General features: G+C 44.2%; 1 protein-coding gene across 2 annotated transcripts in view; it reads left to right on the top strand.

Moving 5' to 3' along the window:
• Positions 1–20,604, top strand: part of lrp2a (low density lipoprotein receptor-related protein 2a) — a 361,142-nt gene that overhangs the window by 91,915 nt on the left and 248,623 nt on the right. For both annotated transcript variants that reach the window (XM_078552334.1, XM_078552333.1), the window contains exons 5-8: positions 440–550; positions 2,237–2,350; positions 14,965–15,081; positions 17,627–17,773. In XM_078552334.1, coding sequence (XP_078408460.1) covers positions 440–550; positions 2,237–2,350; positions 14,965–15,081; positions 17,627–17,773 — 489 coding nt within the window. The remainder of the gene's footprint in view (positions 1–439; positions 551–2,236; positions 2,351–14,964; positions 15,082–17,626; positions 17,774–20,604) is intronic.

The raw sequence follows: 20,604 nt of genomic DNA, 5'->3' as shown, positions 1-20,604 counted from the left end.
TTGATAAAGATGTTAGACAAACATAAATGGGGCATAGAGTTCAAAAGAAAAAGGTAGATCTACACAAATATTAGTTAGGCTGCAGTGAGACTATTAGGTTAGAAACTGGATTTTGTTAGTTACTGGGTGCAGAGTGGGAGCATAGGTGCTGAATGACCTCCATCTGTGATTTTATGAATCTTTACATAGATGGAAAATTCAAGGGGTGAAGGCAACTATTATATTCCAGACAAACCTTTAAAGACCAAAAGATTCCTGCCCCTTGCAGAAGTCTTTAGATGTTCAGATCATTTTGAGTCTTCACCTTCACACTAAAATGTATATTCTCTATATAACACATGTAATGGTATATTTACATATATGGCCTGTTAACTTCAGCAGTATTTTGCTTTTATCTAAGTAAATTAGTCATTTGTTTTTCTCCTTTCTTTTGCTTCAGATTACCCTATTTGCACTCAAATGGAGTGCTCAAATGGAGCCTGTTACAACTCTAGCCAGCATTGTGATACAGTACTGAACTGCAGGGATGGAACGGATGAAAGCAATTGCAGTATGTTCTGCTTTTCTGATGTTTAGATCCTAACTGCCTGACTGTAACAAATCACCTGTTAAAGACACTGATATGCAGACATACTGAAACACAGACCATGTCTGAAACAATTTAATATGTTCACTGCAGTTAGAAAAATAAATAAACGAGTGTTGCAACAAACCTAATCAGAAGAATTTCTTATCTACTCATGGAGACTGGTAGAGAAGTATTTATCACAGGATGGATCAATGGAAATGAAAATTGGGTGGTTTCTATAATGAGCGGCTGTTGCATTTCATCAGTTTTGTGCTTGTTCGGTATTCAATTTGTGGAATGCAGAAAAGCTATACATCATTTCTATCATTATGGTAATCACACATAAATAACACATCAATGTGTTCAAAAAGAATTATGCTATTGTGTCATGCATTTGCAAACAAACAAATATTTGGCTTAACCAGTCTGTACAGCTTATCCTCCATGTGAACAGTAGCCCTAATCTGATGAGCACACCCTATCCCCATATTCCTTTATTATCTGTTACTTTAAATGCCTTTCTAACCCAGCCTTCAATATTGACATAGTCTCTGCTTCACATATTACCTCTGGTAATGCATTGCATAACGTCACAGAAAAAAATGTAAAGATGGCTACCTAATTCAACAAAAAATGTGTGATGTCGACACCTCCTTTCAAAAAATGATTGAATCCCATCTTTGTGTTAAAGCTGTGGGTCAGTTAGCTCAGTTGGTTGGCTGGTTTGTAATACAGAGTGATACCAACAGCACAAGTTCAATTCCTGTACTGGCTGAGATCATTCATGAAAGCCCTGCCTTCGCAACATCATCCCTTGCCTGAGGGGTGGTGGCCTCAGGTTAAACTCACCACCAGTTGTCTCCCTCTCTAATTAGAGAGCAGACTACGGTGACTTTCATTATTATGATGATCTTCATTCTCTGATTTCAGTGGGGTTTTAGCTATTTTATCTGGGTGAACATTTGAATTATTCCATTCAAGAAGGGATGGGGGTATTCACTGGCTTCATTTCTGAAGCTTGATAGTCACACCATCATTGTTGGCTGTCTCCCAATGCTATGTATTCACTTTAAGCAAAATCTGATTTGTGTACAAAGATTAATAGAGATTGTGTTGCTAAAGATGGCGGAAAATCATGCCTGAAAGTAAGAATAGAATAGAATAGAGCTATTCAATATTTACCTCGCATAAGTATTGGAGTAAATTCTTGACATGAAAACACTTTTTTTTCAGTTTTGTCTCCTTTCTCAAATTTGTTGCCTCACCAAAATCGTTATTCTTCACTAGTGACAGATGTTAGTGCGAGTTTGAGAGTTATTCAACTATGGATCCTGTTCTCACCTGACATCCTTACATACATGCTTTCCAGCAGGGGCTACCAGACAGTTTTCAGGAGTGGGAGCTCATCTGATTAGTCCCATTCACAGTGCGGGACACATGGGCAAATCATGAATGCCCTCATAGACTAGCTAACACAGCATTGCCTGAGGTCCTGCCTGAACAAACAGCTCAAGGTCTTACTGGGTGATTCACTTATTTATCAAGTCATATATTGTGGAACTGAATAATTTACAAACTGAAAGTTTCCAAAAAGAATGTGAATGCTGTATTTATTTTCTCCCTTTCTTACGCACATCTTTCCCTCATCTCTTTTCCAATCATTTGCAGCTCGGGGATGTAACAGCGGTCAGTTTCAATGTGCCAATGCAGAATGTGTCCCAGAGATATTTCTATGTGACCACGATGATGACTGTGGAGATGGAAGTGATGAGCAAAAATGTGGTAATGCTTATTTTCTGGAACAGTCATTTTATTATATCCTACTGTTTGAAATAAATTGGAAGTATTCTGCACAAACCTGCTGCATATTTGCTACAAAGTTAGAAAAGGTTAAAACGTTACAATAGACTAATTGGATGCCCTATAATTACAGCACTTGGGTAACCTATAATTCAACTTGGAGAAGCAGTGTCTCATTTTTAAATGCAGCTTTAAAACCCCCAACTAAAATATTGAGATACTGCAGTGAGCAGAGTCGTGAGATTGAAGCATGATCTATGTAATGTTTTATACTTTGTTTAAATGTGGTAATATTTGTAGAGACTCATTTGCAGCCCAGAAACATTCTTAATAGTTTTTCATGTGAATTTCATATTTATCATGATGAATGACATTAGTATTGGGCAATGGAACCCTAAGAGCACCGAGCATTCCTAGTTCAAGTATAGGAGAATGCAAACAAACACTTCTTTTCTCTGCCCCAACATTGAGATTTAGAATAGCAACCTCGACTGCATCAGTCTGTCACTGTAAATTTCTTTGTTGTAGGGGCATCCTGTACTATGGGAGCTGTAGAATAGTGATTATGTTACTGGAGTAATAATCCAGAGAGCTGTAATACTGCTCCGGAGAAATGAATTCAAATCCCACCATGGAAACTGGTGGAATTTAAGTTCAATTAATTAAATAAATTTGGAATTAAAAGCTAGAATTAGTAATGGGGAATTGAAAGTGCTGTTTAAAAAATCTGTTTCACTAAGATCCTTCAGGATACTTACCCAGTCTGACCTCCAGACCCACAGCAATGTGGCTGACTTGGAACTGCCCTTTGAAATGGCCAAGCAAGCAACTCGGTTGTATCAAACTACTGCAGAAAAGTTGAGTAAGAGTAATATAGGACAGACCGCCTGGTATCGACCTAGGCACCAGACACAACAACGACATACCCTGCCCAGTTGACCTTCAAAGCCCTCCTCAGTAATATGTGAGGATTTGTGCCAAGGCTGGGAGAGGTGTTCCACAGCCATAGCCATATTCACTGAATCACACCTTATAGCAATGTCCAAGATCCCTATATCACAGTCAATAGAGGTTGTGGCACAGTAGTATGCAGTTGGGATGAAGTGATCCTGGGGGTCTTCAGTGTTGACTCTGGATCCCTGAAGTCTTATGCCTTCAGGTTAAATATGGGCACAGAAACCTCCTGCTGATTATAACCTATTACCTCCCTGAACTGATGAATTAGTACTCCTCCATGTGTAAAACCACTTTACAACATTCAGTCTTGGGCTGATAAGTGGCGAGTAACATTCAAGTCATGCAAGTGTACCAATCATATAAATACTGTGGCTACAAGAGCAGGCCAGAATCTGTAAATTCTGTAGAGAGTAACTCACCTCCTTACTCCTCAAAGCCTGCAGCAACTCAGCAAGGTTCCTTCAACAATACCTTCCAAACCTGCGAGCTCTACCACCTAGAAGGACAAGGGCAGAAGACATATGGGAATACCATCACCTGCAAGTTCTCCTCCAAGCCGCACACCATATTGACTTGGAACTATATTGCCATTCCTTCACTATCACTGGGTCAAAATCCTATAACGCTCTTATAGCAGCACTGTGGGTGGACCTACACCAGATGGACTGCAGCAGTTCAAGAAGGTGGCTCACCACCACCTTCTCAGGTGCAATTAAGGATGAGCAACAAATGCTGGCCTTTCCAATGATATTCATATTCCATAAAAGATTAAACAAAAAGAAAGAAGCACTGAGGGTGGCAAAGGTGCAGAATGTACTCTGGGTGGAGATTTTCAATGTCCATCACCAAGAATGGGTTGGTATCACCACTACTAACCAAACTGGCCAAGTTCTGAAGGACATATCTGCCAGCCTTGGTCTGTGCAGGTGGTGAAAGAACCAACATGAGAGAAAAATTTACTTGACCTCACCTTCAACTGTCGCAGATATGTCTCTCCATGTCGGTATTGGTAGGACTGACAACTGCATGGTCCTTGTGGAGACTAAGCCCCATCTTCACACTAAGGACACCATCCATTATGTTATGTAACGCTCCCATTATGCTAAATTCAAAACAGGAAGATGCTTGTGGTTGGTCCAGGCTAATTATTTCAACCTCAGGACAATATTGCAGGAGTTCCTTAGGGTGCTATCCTAGGCCTAACCATCTTTAGCTGCTTCATCAATGACCTTATTTCCATCATAAGGTAAGTAGTAAGGATGTTTGCAGATGATTGCTCAATGTTCAGTACTATTTGCCACTCCTCAGATAACGAAGCAGTCCATACCCGCATACTACAACATCTAGACAACATTCAGGCTTGGGCTGACAAGTGACAAGTAACACTCATGCCACACATATTCAATCTCCAACAAGAGAAAGGTGTTCTGGGCAAACAACTCACTTCCTGACTTCGCAAAGCTACTCCACCATCTACAAGGCTCTAGTCAGGAATGTGATGGTATATACTCCATTCACCTGGATGATTGCTGCTCCAATAACACTCAAGAAGCTCAATACCATTCAGGGCATAAGAACATAAGAAATAAGAGCAGGATTAGGCTATTCAGCCCATCGAGCCTGCTTTGCCATTCAGTAATATCATGGCTGATCAGATTGTGGTCTCAACTCCACTTTCCTACTTGACACCCTGCACCTTCCAACACCAAACCACCCCTCATCTCAAAGCCCTTGACTCCTTCGTAGATCAAAATCCTGTCTAACTCAGCCTTGGATATATTCAATGACCCAGTCTCTATTGTTCTCTGTAGTGAGAATTTCAAAGATTAACAACCCTCTGACAGAAGAAATTCCTCCTCATCTCCATCTTAAATGGGAGATCCCATATTTTGAAACTGTGACCCCCTACTCCTAGATTCTCCCACAAGGAAAAACATTCTCACAGCTTCTAGCTGTCAAGCCCCCTCAGAATCTTATATGTTTCAATAAGATCACCTCTCGTTCTTTGGTATCCAATGAGTATAGGCCCAACTTGCTCAACTTTTCCTCATCCCAGGAATCAATCTAGTGAACATTCTCTGAACTGCCTCCAATGCAAGTATATGCCTCCCTAAGTAAGGAAATCAAAACTATATGCAGTACACTAGCTGCGGTCTCACCAATGCTTTGTAAAGTTTTCCCACTTTTATACTCTATCCCCTTTGCTGTAAAGGTCAATATTCCATTTGCGTTCCTAATTGTTCGCTGTAACATTTTGTGGTTCATGTACAAGGACACACAGATCCCTCTGTACTTTCTATAATCTCTCTCCATTTAAGTAATATTCTGCTTTTCTGTCTTTCCTACCAAAGTGGATAACCTCATATTTTCCCACATTATACTCCATGGGCGGAATTTTAAGCCTTGCGGGTGGGTGCGTGCCCGACCTGATCAGGCATAAAACAGCGTGAGAAGACGTCGAGCGAGTGCCCTGATGTCATCCCGCATGCGTGCAATCTTCAGGTCGGCGGGCGCGCGTGGGTGTCGGAGCTGCGCCCGCCATCAATTAAGAGGCCATTAAAAATCCAGTTGAACCCGATTTTACGTTGCCCATGTGGTTTCACGCTCATTGCACAGGCAAAATGGGCAGCCTACATTTTGCAATACCTCATCCAAGGGTGGGATAAAAAGGGTCAGCAGCATTGCCAGTGTGAGTAGTGAGGAGTTTAGGAGATAGTTTGCTGCTGGTTGCTCATTTGAACTTAACAGCTTCATCTCTGCTCTGAGCTTCATTCTTAGTATTTCTAGGCTTCATTTCAGGACTCATTTGTGTTTCCAAGGCCCCCTGAGGATTTTGACCATGTGGACCCTTCTAGTTATCAGACAGCTTTCTGTTACCCTGGTAATGAGGCACCTCCTCTGAGGAGGAAGGGAGGGGCAGAAGGGAGAGGAGGCCAGCTGTCCCTATGCAGCTTCCAGGGGAGTGACCTGTGGCAGGAGAGGCGCAGGCACAAGGAGTGCGGGGTCAGGAGGTAGCCCAAGGTTGAAGGGGCTGCAGAAGACGCCACTACCCTGCTGCCGGAGTTTATATGCGGCGATGTAGCTACCGCAATATGTCCGAGGTGCAATGCCGAAGGAGGTTCCGCCTCTCCAGGGAGACCGTGACCTCCATTTGTCAGATGATCAGGCCTGAGGTCACCCCCAACTGCGTGGGTGGAAACCGCATTCCAGTGGCTCTGAAGGTCACAGTGGCCCTCAACTTCTATGGCTCGAGCTCTTTCCAGGTGTCATTGGGGATCTTTGTGGAATGTCCCAGGCAGCTGTCCACAGTTGTTTCAAGCTGGCGACAGAAGCTCTGTTCAGGCGGGTAATGACATTTATTCATTTCCGTACGGACGAGGCCAGCCAGACTGAATGAGCCAGAAGGTTTTAAGTGATTGCTGGGTTCCCCCGCATCCAAGGTGCAATCGTCTGCACACATGCGGCCATCAAGGCAGCAGTTGGTGAGCTGGGTGCCTTCGTCAACAGCAAGGGATTCCACTCGATGAACGTGCAGATAGTGTGTGACCATAGGATGCAGATTTTGCAAGTCTTTGCAACGTACCCAGGCAGCTTCCATGATGCTTATATCCTCGGACACTCCCACGTGCCGAGGCTATTCAGTGCTGCAGCTGGACTGGATGGATGGCTGCTGGGCGACAAGGGCTATCCATTGGAAAGGTGGCTTATGGCGCCTCTCTGCTACCCAAGGACAGAGGCAGAGCAGCATTATAATAGGAGTCATGCCTCCACAAGGGCCGTGACAGAGAGAACCATCGGCCTTCTGAAGATGCGCTTCTGATGCTTGGACCATTCAGGGGGAGCACTACAATACCCCACAAAGCGGCTGTCGCTGATAGTGGTTGCATGCTGTGCTCTCCACAATCTGGCAATGACAAGGAGGGAGCCACTGGAGGAAGAGGATCTGGAGGCAGCTCCACAGGTCATGGATGATGAATCCAGTAGTGAGTCAGAAAAGGAGCACAGTGAGGAGAACACTGAGGGCGTGGAGACAGACCTATGTTTCCTTCAGGGAGGCAGGGACACCAGGGATGCCTTGATCCAATGCTCCTTCAGATCGGCTGCCAAAGATCTGCTTCCACCTCATGCCAGGGCTGTCCCTGCATCCCGGATGTTTGAAATGACCCTTTCATTTGAACCTAAAGTCTACTCAGTGCCTATACATTAAAGTTTAGAGCCACTCATGTCCAGCATTACATACTGGCGTACTCATAAGAACATAAGAAATAAGAGCAGGAGTAGGCCATTCAGCCCTCAAGCCTATCCCACCATTCAATAAGATCATGGCTGATATGCCGCAGGCCTCAACTCCTCTTTCATGCCAGCTCCTCATTACCCTCAACTCCGCAATATTTCAAAAATCTATCTACCTCCTCTTTAAATACTTTCAGTGATCTAGCCGCCATAACTCTCTGGGGTAGAGAATTCCAGACATTCACCACCTTCTGAGAGAAGAAATTATTTTGCATCTCAGTTTTAAATGAGTGTCCCCCTATTCTGTAACTATGTCCCCTAGTTTGAGATTCCCCCACTAGTGGAAACATCTTCTCAACATGTACTCTGTCAAGACCCCTCAGAATCTTGTACGTTGTACCTTTCAATAAGAGCACCCCTCATTCTTCTAAACTCTAATGAATAAAGGCCTAACTTGTTCAGCCGTTCTTGATAAGTCAACCACTTCATCCCAGGAATCAGCCTATTGAATCTCTTTTGAACTGCCTCCAATGCCAATATATCCTTTCTTAAATACGGGGACCAAAACTGTACACAGTACTCCAGGTGTGGCCTCACCAACACCCTGTACAGTTGTAACAAGACTTCCCTATTTTTGAACTCCAACCCCCTAGCAATACAGGCCAAAATTCCTTCTGCCTTCTTAATTACTTGCTGCACCTGCATGCTAACCTTTTGTGTTTCATGCACAAGAACGCCCAGATCCCGCTGTGCTGTACTTTTTTGGACTTTTGCACTTTTTCTCTCCCTATTTAAATAATAGTCTGCCTTTTGATTCTTCTTGCCAAAGTGCATGACCTCACACTTTCCTACATTAAACTCCATCTGCCAAGTCTTTGCCCACTCACTCAACCCATCTATATCCCATTGCAGATTCCTCATGTCCTCATCACAACATGCCCTCCCACCTATTTTTGTGTCATCAGCAGATTTGGATACATTACACTCTGCCCCCTCCTCCAAGTCATTATTATAGATAGTAAATAATTGAGGCCCTAGGACTGATCCTTGTGGCACTTCACTAGTTACGTCTTTCCAATCTGAAAAAGACACATTAATCCCAACTCTGTCTTCTGTGTGTTAACTAATCCTCTTGTGTACCTAGTATGTGGCACCTTATCGAATGCCTTCTGGAAATCCAAATACACTACATCTACCGGTTCCCCTTTATCAACTCTGCTTGTTATATCCTCAAAGAACTCTAGCAAATGTGTCAGCCATGATTTCCCTTTCACAAAACCATGTTGACTCTATTTGATTGCATTAAGCTTTTCTAAATGTCCTGCTATTTCTTTCTTAATAATGGACTCTAGCATTTTCCCAATGACAGATGTTAGGCTAACTGGCCTATAGTTTCCTGCTTTTTGTCTCCCTCCTTTCTTGAACAGGCACATCAAATTAGTGGTTTTCCAATCCACTGGGACATTCCCAGAATCCAGAGAGTTCAGGAATATTTCGACTAATGCCTCCACTTTCTCTGCAGCCACTTCCTTTAAAACCCTTGGATGGTGGCCATCAGGTCCTAGCAATTTGTCTGCTTTTAGTCCCATTAGTTTGTCAAATGCTTTGTCCTTCGTGATAGAGACTGTTACAAGATCTTTCCTCCCATTAGCTTCTTGCTTATCTGACATCTTTGGGATGGTTATAGTGTCTTCCACCATGAAGACCAATGCAAAATATCGGTTTAAATTATCTGCCATTTCCCTGTTCCCCATTATCAATTCTCCAATCACATCCTTCGAGTCCCATGATCACTTTAGCTACTCTCCTTTTTATATACCCATAGAAGCTCTTGCTGTTTGTTTTTATATTTCTTGCCAAATTACTTTCATTATCAATTTTCTCCCTCTCAATTAGCTTTTTAGTCATCCGCTGCTGGTTCCTAAAAAAGTTCCCAACTCTCTGACCTGCCACTAGTTTTCACAGCTTTGTATGCCTTAGCTTTTGATTGGATACTCTCCTTGACTGCATTTGTTAACCATGGGAGGTTCATCCTTCTCATCAAGTCCTTTTTAACCGGGATAAATTCTTGTGGAGCATTATGAAATATCTGCTTAAATGTCTGCACTGCTCATCCACTCACCTTCCCTGTAGTCTATTTTCCCAGCCCGCTTTAGACAACTCTTTCTTCATACCTCTGTAATTGCCCTTATTTAAGTTGAGGACACAGGTTTGAGACCCGAGTTGCCTGCCCTCAAACTGAATTTGAAATTCTACCATGTTGTGATCGCTACCCCCTAGAGGATCCTTAACGACAAGATCTCTTATTAATCCTACCTCATTACACATTACTAGATCTAAAATAGCCTAGGTTCTGCAACATATTGCTCTAAGAAAAAAATTCTTGATGCACTCTACAAATTCGTCTTCCATTTTACCCCTGCCAATCTGAATTGTCCAGTCACTATGCAGATTAAAATCACCCATGATAATTGTAGTGCCCTTCTTACAGACCTCCATAATTTCATGATTTATACTTTGTCCTATAGTGAGGCAACTCTTTGGGGGCCTATAGGCGACTCCCACCTGTGTCTCCTTTCCCTTGCTATTCCTTATTTCCACCCAAACTGATAACCCATCACGATCTATTGCACCTATATCACTACTCACCCCCGCACTGGTACCTTTCTTTATGAACAAAGCTACCCCACCTCCTTTTCCTTTTTGCCTATTTTTCCGGAACGTCGAATACCCTTGAATATTGAGTTCCCAGTCTTAGTCACCCTGCAACCATGTCTCTGCAATAGCTATCACGTCATTTCTGGATGATGGCAGCAGCTCCTCTACCCCTCTGCCAGTGACCATGGCATCTGATGACGCTGCGATGACTGGGGAGATGCCAGCCATGGCACTGGCCGCTCCCTCTCAGGTGGGGCCAGCACAGGCTCCACTGGCCAGAGGACGACCCCCAAGGTCCATCAAGTGCCCTTGTGCAATAGGTACGAGGACTGCAGGGAGGATGAGTGAACTGACCACAGCACTGTGGTACAGATCACCATTCAAGTGGCGGGGGGGGAGAAAAGAGAAATATAGTAGTAATAGGGAATAGCATAGTTAGGGGAATAGATACTGTTCTATGCAGCAAAGACAGAGAGTTCCGAAGGCTGTATTGCTTACCTGGTGCCAAGGTTAAGGACATTTTTCTGGGCTGGAGAGGAACTTGGAGTGCCGTCAACTCATCTATCTTGTTACAAATTCTGTGTGTATTCAGATAAAGAGCCTTAAGCTTTGACTTTTTACCATTATTACTCATTCTGGCTCTAATTTCTGCTGCACTCTTCTGTTTATATTTTCTGCCCCTTCCTGTCACACTTTCATTATTGTTCATCTCTTCACTACTCTGCGCCTCTGCTCTCTTGTTTCTTCTTGATTTTTTAAACTTCCCTTCAATTGAACCCTACCCCCCAACTAATTAGTTTAAAATCCTATCTACAACCTTAGTTATACGATTTGCCAGGACACTGGTCCCAGCATGGTTCAAATGATGCCCGTCCCAGTGGAACAGCCCTCTCTCTCCCCAGTACTGGTGCCAGTGCCCCATGAGTCAGAACTCATTTCTCCCACACCAGCCTTTGAGCCACGCATTCATCTCTAATCTTATTTACCCTATGCCAATTTGCACATGGCTCAGGTAGTAATCCAGAGATTATTACCTTTGTGCTTCTGCTTTTTAAGTTAGCCCCGAGCTGCTCGTAATCCCTCAGCAGAACCTCTTTCCTAGTCCTGCTTATGTTATTGGTACCTATGTGGACCATGACAACTGGATCCTCCCCCTCCCACTCCAAGTTGCTCTCCAGCCCAGAAGAGATGCCCGTAACCTTGGCACCGGGTAGGCAACACAGCCTTTGCAGCTCTCTGTCTTCGCTGCAGAGAACAGTATCTATTCCCCTAACTATGCTATTACCCTACATTTCTCTTTTCTCTCCCCACTTGAATGGCACTCTGTACCACAGTGCTGTGGTCAGTTCACTCATCCTCCTTGCAGTCTGTGCCCTCGTCCACACTGGGAGCAAGAACCTCGTACCTATTGCACAAGGGCACTTGATGATCTTGGCGGTCGTCCTCTGGCCAATGCTGGCCCCGCCTGAGAGGGAGTGGCCAGTGCCACGGCTGGCATTTCCCCAGTCATCGCAGCCTCGGTCACTGGAAGAGGGGCGGAGGAGCTGCTGCATCATCTAGAGCGCCCTGAGAGGAGCCCACAGAGATGACAAGCAGCTCGTGCACCAATGTGAGGTCGCTCTGGACTTCCCTGCTCACTATTGATGGACGGGCACCCAGTTGGGATACTGGGTGTCTCATCCATCTCCCACACTGGCATTGATCACCTGAGGTCAGTGCCTGTGTGATTGCTTGCAGGTCTGAGTGCAAACCCAGGAACCCCTGATTCTGTTCCTGGAGCTGCCTCTCCATGAGAGTCGCCACTCTCTCAATGGAGGAGGCAGTGTGCTCGGCCATGAGGGTCAACGCAGTGCTCATGCTCCGCATGGACTCCTCCATCATGGAGACCATGGCACACAGACCCTCATGGATCTCTGCCAGATCCTCCTGCACATCTCGCTGGACATGCAGCACCTGCTGCCTAATGGATGACTCCACATCAGGGAGTCTGATCATCATCAGCCCTCAACTGAGCATCGTCCTGATCTCCAGCTGTCCTCCGACTGCCGGTGCCCTGGGCACACTCTGCCTCCGCCTGCTCCTCAAGCGATGGTGAAGTACCCTCACCGCTGTGTTCTGACATTCTAGCCAAGGATCTAAAGCCCACTAAGGTGCTGGTGTCTGCATTGGTGCCAGCTTCAGAGAGCAGGTGTGACACAGGTGCATGAGAAGCCTGGTGGTCCTCTGCCATTAGGGGTGGCTCCTCGGGGTCTTGCGATTGAATGCGTGCTGGCGAATCCAAGTGAGAACAACAACATGTCATTAGTTTAAGTCATCACACTGTCACTGTGCATGCCAGGCACCCTGGTGAGACAATGGAAATCTGCATCATGGTGCCATCATCTTTCAATGATCAATGGGGAATCCAATTTTGAGGCTCCCATCAATGATAAGACTACACAAGAATGCTCTGCATTCTTACCTTCGTCTGACACCCCAGCCTCTCCGTGGACGGTTGACCTTGGAGATCCAGCTCCAAGGTGTCCTGCTCGAATCTGGATAGGATTAAGAGGTTTGGGGAGCCTCCGCCTGTCTGCGACCTTTCAATGTTGTTATGGGCCGCCTTCTCCTGAAAGAGCAGAGAAGCATGGATTAGTCCACTTTGTACCGGCAGTGCCATTGCAGCCTGGCCAACCCCACCTGAGGAACAACTTGCAGGGCACATCCGGGTTGTGGCCCTCGAACCACAAGGCACTCAGTCCAAGCAGCCGGGGCTCACCCCCTTGGCCAGCTCTGGCATTATTGACAGTTGGCACTTAGGCTCTAACACCCCTGAGCTCCACGGTGCGGGGGGAACAGCCAGACCGTAACACTTCAACACACTGATCCATGCCAACACAGTACTCACCGTTCCCGAGCGCAGGAGGTCATTAAACCTTTTGCGACACTGCACCTAGGTGCGCTGCACAACATCGTGGCTGCTGACCAGCACTGCCACCTCTTCCCAAGCTCTTTTTGTTAGGTGCAGTGGCTTCCTCCTTTCATCTCTGGGAACAAGGGTGTCCCTTGCAGCAACCACCTCCTCCAGGACGACCGTGGGGCACTCATCTGAAAACCAAGGGGCTGAGTGCCCACCCAACCTGCCCTCCCACCTGACGTCTCCAACTACACTTGATGCCCTAACTTCAGTGTTCACAATGAAGAAGATATATTCTTCTGTGACAGCCTTCAAGGAGCTGCCTGTGCCGTTTTTAAATTGGCCACCGGGCCGCCATTGGACCCGGCGGCCGACAGGCCCCCGCCCCCGCCCGCCTCTTCCTGACCATTGGGAAGACATGTTTCTCGCTGGGCGGGCCTTAATTGGCCATCCAGCATGAAATCATGGCTGGGGACTGATCCCAGGTGGTGGACTTTTTCCCAACCGGATGCGGGCCCGCTGATCACGTCTGCCCGCAAAGGGTAAAATTCAGACCCATCTGTCAAACCTTTACCCACTCACTTAACCTATCTATATCCCTTTGTAGCCCCTTCATGTCCTTCTCACAATCTGCTTTTACTCCTATTGTTGCGACAGAGCCGCTCGTTTTATTGGCACCTTAACCACTGCCTTAAACATTCACTCCCTTCGCCACTGCAGCACAGTGGCAGCAGTGTATGTCATCCACAAGATGCACCTCAGTAACTCGTCAAACTTCCCTCAAAAGCACCTTCCAAACCCAAGACCACTGCTAACTAGAAGGACAAGGGCAGCAGGCGCATGGGAACAAGTTCCCCTCCAAGTCACACACTATTCTTACTTGGAAATATATTGTTGTTCCCTCATTGTTGCTGGATCAAAGTCTTGAGACTTCCTACCTAACAGCATTGTTGTGTACTTATGCTGCACGGCTGCAGCAATTCAAGAAGACAGCTCGCCACCATCTTCTCAAAGATAATGAGTGGTGGACAATAAATGTTGGCCTAGCCAATGATGCCCACATCCTAACAGTGAATAAAAAGATTGGCAATTAGCATCAACTTGGGGGCAATTTTAATTTGTGGCTCCATGCGTACTAAAATCTCATTTAAGATTATTTTTTCTGAGAAGGCTGAATATCCTCACAATCCCTAGCAAAGGAAAAGATATATGACAGGCATCTGATGCTCCATGACCAATAATGAAGAAATATATGGGAGCAAGCTGGAGTGAAACTCTCTCATTGCTGACATCTGTAGCCTCACAGACCAAGACCTCCTTCCCACTGGGCCAACAGCCCACACATTACCAATAGCAGACCAGATGGCTCTTGCTGGAGGCTCCCTGTGCCCATCCGGGTTCTCTGTCTCTCCCTGGAGTTCTGTGCTCTCCGCTGCAGGAGAGAAAGCAGAGAATAATGCGCATGAGAAATGGGCTGAGAGGAAAGGAAGGAAGGACCATCAATCCCAGCTGAAAGATGCAGTAACTGGTATTACAATATATGTCAACATCTTTTCAGTACTCACTGATTCTGAGTCATTTTTTATGAATGGAAATATATAAATCAGTCTATGCAAGTGTAAATTTGTAGGTCAATTGAGTAATTGATTTTGAATTGGGGCATAAATTTACGGGTCAAACATACTGGGTAAAGGTTATTTTTAGATAGGCAAAATCCAAACATGAGTGTAATGTTCATCAAATTCTGTTTTGATCTAAAAATACATTCAAATATTCTGAAGCGACAATATTTTAACATTTGAGATATGATAACTTCTAATGATTAAACGCTGATACTTTCTTCATTTTGCAGTTTATCCAGCCTGTACAGGAAGCTATTTTACCTGCCCCAGCGGCCATTGCATTCATCAGAATTGGCTTTGTGATGGAGATGATGACTGTGGAGATAATGCTGATGAAAGAGGATGTGGTAAGAATGTGGGCAGTCAGTGAGTATATAAAAGTTTAAATGAGTGAGATTAGTAAACTGCTGAATGAGGATTATAGAAGTTAACAATCATGCTTGGAATCTTGAATTATATATTGAACAATTTTCATAGTGCCAGCACAATGAATTATCTTTCAGTCGTTTGGTTGACTGCATCATGGTTGTTCTCATGGAATTTATGAAAAGTATTATAAGGAAGGCGGGCTCGGGATTGGGGTTAAATCCTGAAAAGTGACATTGGATTGGCAATCCAACATGATCCTGCCCACTTCCGGATTTGACGGGATGGACACAGAGAGCTTGGAGGAAGTGACACTTCCAACATAGGGTCTACGAGCAAAAGATTAGCTTCTTTCGATATGCGTAAGTGCCAGTGCCTCAGGAAGCCCAAGCTTTCACAGCAGGTCTTTGCTGACATCTGTAGACCAAGGCCTCCTTCCCACTGGGCCAACAGCCCACACATTGCCAATAGCAGACAAGATGGCTCTTGCTGGAGGTTCCCCGTGCCCGGCAGGGTTCTCTGTCTCTCCCTGGAATTCTGTGCTCTCCTCTGCAGAAGAGAAAGCAGAGAATTATGCGCATGAGAAATGGGTTGAGAGGAAAGGATGGAAGGACCAACATTTCTAGAGTATGACTGTGAGGCATGGGTGCGAAATGGCACAAAGATGAGGATAAGTGTGAGTGTTGGCTGCTTATATAGAGATGTAAGTGGGTGCCTGGAGAGAGGGGAAAGAGTGGAGCGATAACATGTTAAAAGCAATTTACTGTGGATGCTGGAAATCTGAAATAAAAACAGAAAATGCTGGGAAAAACTCAGCAGGTCTGACAGCATCTGTGGAGAGAGAAACAGAGTTAATGTTTCGAGTTTTTATGACCTTTCTTCAGAGCTAAAGAGAAGTAGAAATGTGATGAAATTTATACTGTTTAAGGGGGGTAGAGCAGGTGAAGCTGAATAGAAGGCCAGCGTTAGGTGGGGGCTAAGGAGAGAGTGACAAAGATGTCATGGACGAATAGGCAAAGGGAGTGTTAATGTTAGTGGTAAGGGCTAGAGGAGGTGCTGATAATGGCATAAAGGTAAGAAAGCAGAATGTGTTATTAGCAGAACAAGGGCCTGATTGGGTTTAATTCTGGGATTACTTGCCTATTGTGGTGGGAGATTAGAGAAGTAGCTGAAGTATGATGCAAAAAAACCTAAAAATTGGGATGAAAACTGATCAATAGTTGACAAACTAAGGCACATAAAACCTCCAGAGAGAGACTCATTGAGTATGTTTATAGTCTAAGCACCAAGTCACAAAGGGACCAGTTTAAATAATAACATGATGGCAAGTTTAAAAGAACAAAACCTATTATGAATGTAGATTTAGGAATTTATAACGGGAAAAAGCTGTGATAAAATATGTGGTAAAAATCTGAAATGATACAGACTGGAAATGCGGGCAAATATAAGGCTTCTAATGATATATGGACAGTTGCTTGGTAGTACAGAACTTCAGTATTGCTGAAAAAAGAAGTGTTATTGAAGCTTTTTGTCTTGCACTCATCAGGACAAATACAAGAATGCCAAATTTCTAAGGGAGCAACAATTTATACTGCATGAGAAAAGGGTGCTGATTGGTTAGCAAGTCAAGTCTGATTGGTCAAGGCATTGCTATGTAGAATGCACTAGGGAACTATGTACAGGGAAAAGCTTCAAAAGCACCTGTCTTTTTTCAATAATATATGGATAGATTAGCCTGAAAGAATTGTGTGAATGTGATGGTGGAAGTTATCCCAGCAGCACCCTTATTGTAGAACTGTACCACTAATCCTGCTGAAATTCATTAGTGCAGGATATTGGGACTGTGGGAGCAGGCACATGTCCAACACTTCCTTCACCAAATATTCAAAGATTTTGCAATACTGGCAGTAGGTGGGAAGCCAGGACATGGTGCTGGTTCCCCATCCAGGGAGCATCTGGGTGCTAGAGTGGGTCTATCACAAAGGGCTACTTCATCCCTTGCCAATGGTTTAGGGCTCCTCTCAAACTTCAACCCCAATCCTTCCCGGAACCCCAGGTTGACCCCATTTCCACAGGGACCAGTCAAGCTCAGCTGGTGTGACAAAGTGAATCTGTCTACTGAGTTCCAATTGGGATGTGAGAATTCCTGACTTTGGGATTCCTTGACCTTAGTCCCAAAGGCGATATTTCGATGACTTGTGATGAGAAAGGGCCATGATGGAAGGTCATAATTCAAGAACTCTGCAATTTCAACCGATTGTACTGACAATTTATGAAGCAAATGAATTGAAAATTGTATGTATATTTGCCCAATGAATGGATTCATATATCCCTATATTTCCCATTTGGAGATATACAATGGTAATATCATTATTTTTGCAGCATTTGAGTTTCATTTTTCAGGCTCTGCCTAATGTACATAATATATTTTTCAGATGATTCAAAGATTTGCTTAAACCAATGCATATTTCATGCTGTGCTCCTACAGACTTTAAAAATATATTTCTGTTTACATTTTCTGACCAGAAAGGAGGGAACAGGAAGACTGCTCATCAGGAGAATGGACTTGTCCGAGTTCCCGACGCTGTATCCCTGTCGACAAACTATGCAATCAGATCCAGGATTGTTCCTTTGGTGAAGATGAAACAAACACCACAACAGGCAGCAACTGCAGTGAGTAGTCTGAAGACATGGGGGAAACTTTTGGCTTTACCATCTGCACAGTAGTCTGATGGAACAAACTGCCCATAATATAATAATCATAAGATCATTAGAAATAGGAACAGGTGGAAGCCATTTGGCCCACTGAGCCTAATCCACCTTTTAATAAGAACATGCTAATCTGATTGTGACCTTAACTCCACTTTCCTGCCTGTCCCCCATAGCCCTTGACTTCTTGTCAATCAATAATCTGTTTAATTCAGCCTTGAATATATTCAATGACCCAGCCACCAGTGCTCTCTGTGGAAGAGAAATGTAAAGACTAATGACCCTCTGAGAGAAGAAATTCCTCCTTCCTATCTTAAATAGGAGACCCCATATTCTTAAACAGTGTCCCCTGGTTTTAGATTCCCCAACAAGAGGAAACATCCTCTCAGCATTTACCCTGTCAAGCCCCCTCAGAATCTTATATGTTTCCGTAAGATCACCTCTCATTCTTCTAAACTCCAGTGAGTAAAGGCCCAACCTGTTCAACCTTTCCTCATAAGACAACCTCTTCATCCCAGGAATCAGCCTGGTGAACCTTCTCTGAACTGTCTCCAATGCAAATATATCCTTCCTTAAGTAAGGAGACCAAAACTACACGTGCAGTCTCACCAATATCCTGTACAGTTGTAGCAAGATTTTCTTTTATACTCCACTCGCCTTGCAAAAAAGAACAACATTCCATCTGCCTTTCTAATTACTGGCTGTACCTGCATGCTGACTTTTTCTGATTCATGTACAAGGACACCCAGATCTTTCTGTACTGCAGCATTTTGCAGTCGTTCTCTACTTAAGTAATATTATGTTTTATTCTTGTTGCCAAAGTGAACAGCTTCACGTTTTCCCATTTTATACTACATCTGCCAAATTTTTGCTCACTCACTTAACCTTTGCAGGCTCTTTGTATCCTCCTCATAATGTACTTTCCTTCCAACTTTGTATTACCCGCAAATTTGGCTACAATACAGACTGTCCCTTCATTCAAGTCATTAATATAGATTGTAAATAGTTGAAACCCCAGCACTGATCCCTGTGGCACTCACCTAGTTAGTTTGCCATCCTGAAAATGACCCATTTATGACACTTTGTTTCCTGTTAGTTCACCAATCCTCTATCCATGCTAATATGTCACCCCCAAAAGCATGAGCTCTTGTGCAGTTAAGTGGCATATTTTCAAATGCCTTTTGGATATCAAATACCCTACATCTACTGGGTCCCTTAAAAAATCTGTAAAACATGATTTCCCTTTCATAGAGCTATGTTGACTCTGCCTGATTGTATAATGCCCTGCTACTACCTGCTTAATAATGGGTTTGAGCATTTTTCGAATGGAAGATGTATCCAACCTTTGGCCTGCGGGCCCAATCTCACCCGCCAAGTCTCTGTATCAGGCCCACAGAGCCACTGTTCAAACTATGGGTAAATTCAATGAAAGATTCTGCAAGGAGCTGCTCTTCAAATCACAGGCCATTTCTCTCCTGCATTTCTTGCTGATAGGCTCACCACATTCCACAGCTGCATACATCGCCAGCCCAGAAATCTTTATTTTGTTTTTATTTAACTAATTAGTTTTCAAGTTTAGAATATCACTCAATGATTAGTTTAACTAGTTATGCTATAAATTTAGTATAATTGTTATATCTTCCTAGTACCAGTTTAAACTACTGCTCCAGTTTAGAGGAGGAAATAAACTTAAAACTCACCAATCACCTACCAGCACAGCTAATTAATGCCTCCGGGCTTCATATCTCAGGTCTTAAACAAAACAAAAACAGAATTACCTGGAAAAACTCAGCAAGTCTGGCAGCATCGGCGGAGAAGAAATCAGTCAACGTTTCGAGCCCTCATGGCCCTTCAGCAGAACTGAAGCATAGTTTCAACAAGGGAGAAATATAAATTGGTTTAAGGTGGGTGGGGGGGAAGAGACACATTGAGGGTGTGGTGTGAGCAGATAATCAAAAGATGTCAGAGACAAAAGGGTCAAAGAGGTGTTGAAGGTGGTGGTCTTTGTCTGAGAAAAGTGCTAATTAAGAATGCAAGACAGGATATTCAAAGTACAGCTCTAGTGGGGGTGGGGTGGAAAGACTAAAGGTTTTAGTTTTAGATTTAAAAATAATGGAAATAGGTGGGGAAAGAAGAATCTATATAAATTATTGAAAAAAAAGGCGGGTGGGGGGGGAAAAGAAACGGGGTGGGGATGGGGGGAGGGGGGTTTAAGATCTAAAGTTGTTGAATTCAATATTCAGCCCAGAAGGCTGTAAAGTGCCTAGTCGGAAGATGAGGTGCTGTTCCTCCAGTTTGCGTTGGGCTTCACTGGAACAATGCAGCAAGCCAAGGACAGACATGTGAGCAAGAGAACAGGGTGGAGTGTTAAAATGGCAAGCGACAGGGAGGTTTGGGTCTTTCTTGCCAAACCTCCCTGTCGCTTGCCATTTTAACACTCCACCCTGTTCTCTTGCTCACATATCTGTCCTTGGCTTGCTGCATTGTTCCAGTGAAGCCCAACGCAAACTGGAGGAACAGCACCTCATCTTCCGACTAGGCACTTTACAGCCTTCTGGGCTGAATATTGAATTCAACAACTTTAGATCTTAAACCCCCCTCCCCCCATCCCCACCCCGTTTCTTTTCCCCCCCCACCCGCCTTTTTTTCAATAATTTATATAGATTCTTCTTTCCCCACCTATTTCCATTATTTTTAAATCTAAAACTAAAACCTTTAGTCTTTCCACCCCACCCCCACTAGAGCTGTACTTTGAATATCCTGTCTTGCATTCTTAATTAGCACTTTTCTCAGAC

This window comes from Cetorhinus maximus, chromosome 11, assembly GCF_964194155.1.
Source record: "Cetorhinus maximus chromosome 11, sCetMax3.hap1.1, whole genome shotgun sequence".
NCBI classification, from domain to species: domain Eukaryota; kingdom Metazoa; phylum Chordata; class Chondrichthyes; order Lamniformes; family Cetorhinidae; genus Cetorhinus; species Cetorhinus maximus.
Note: the sequence above shows the minus strand (reverse complement) of the source record. Positions and strands in the feature narration are given on the sequence as shown.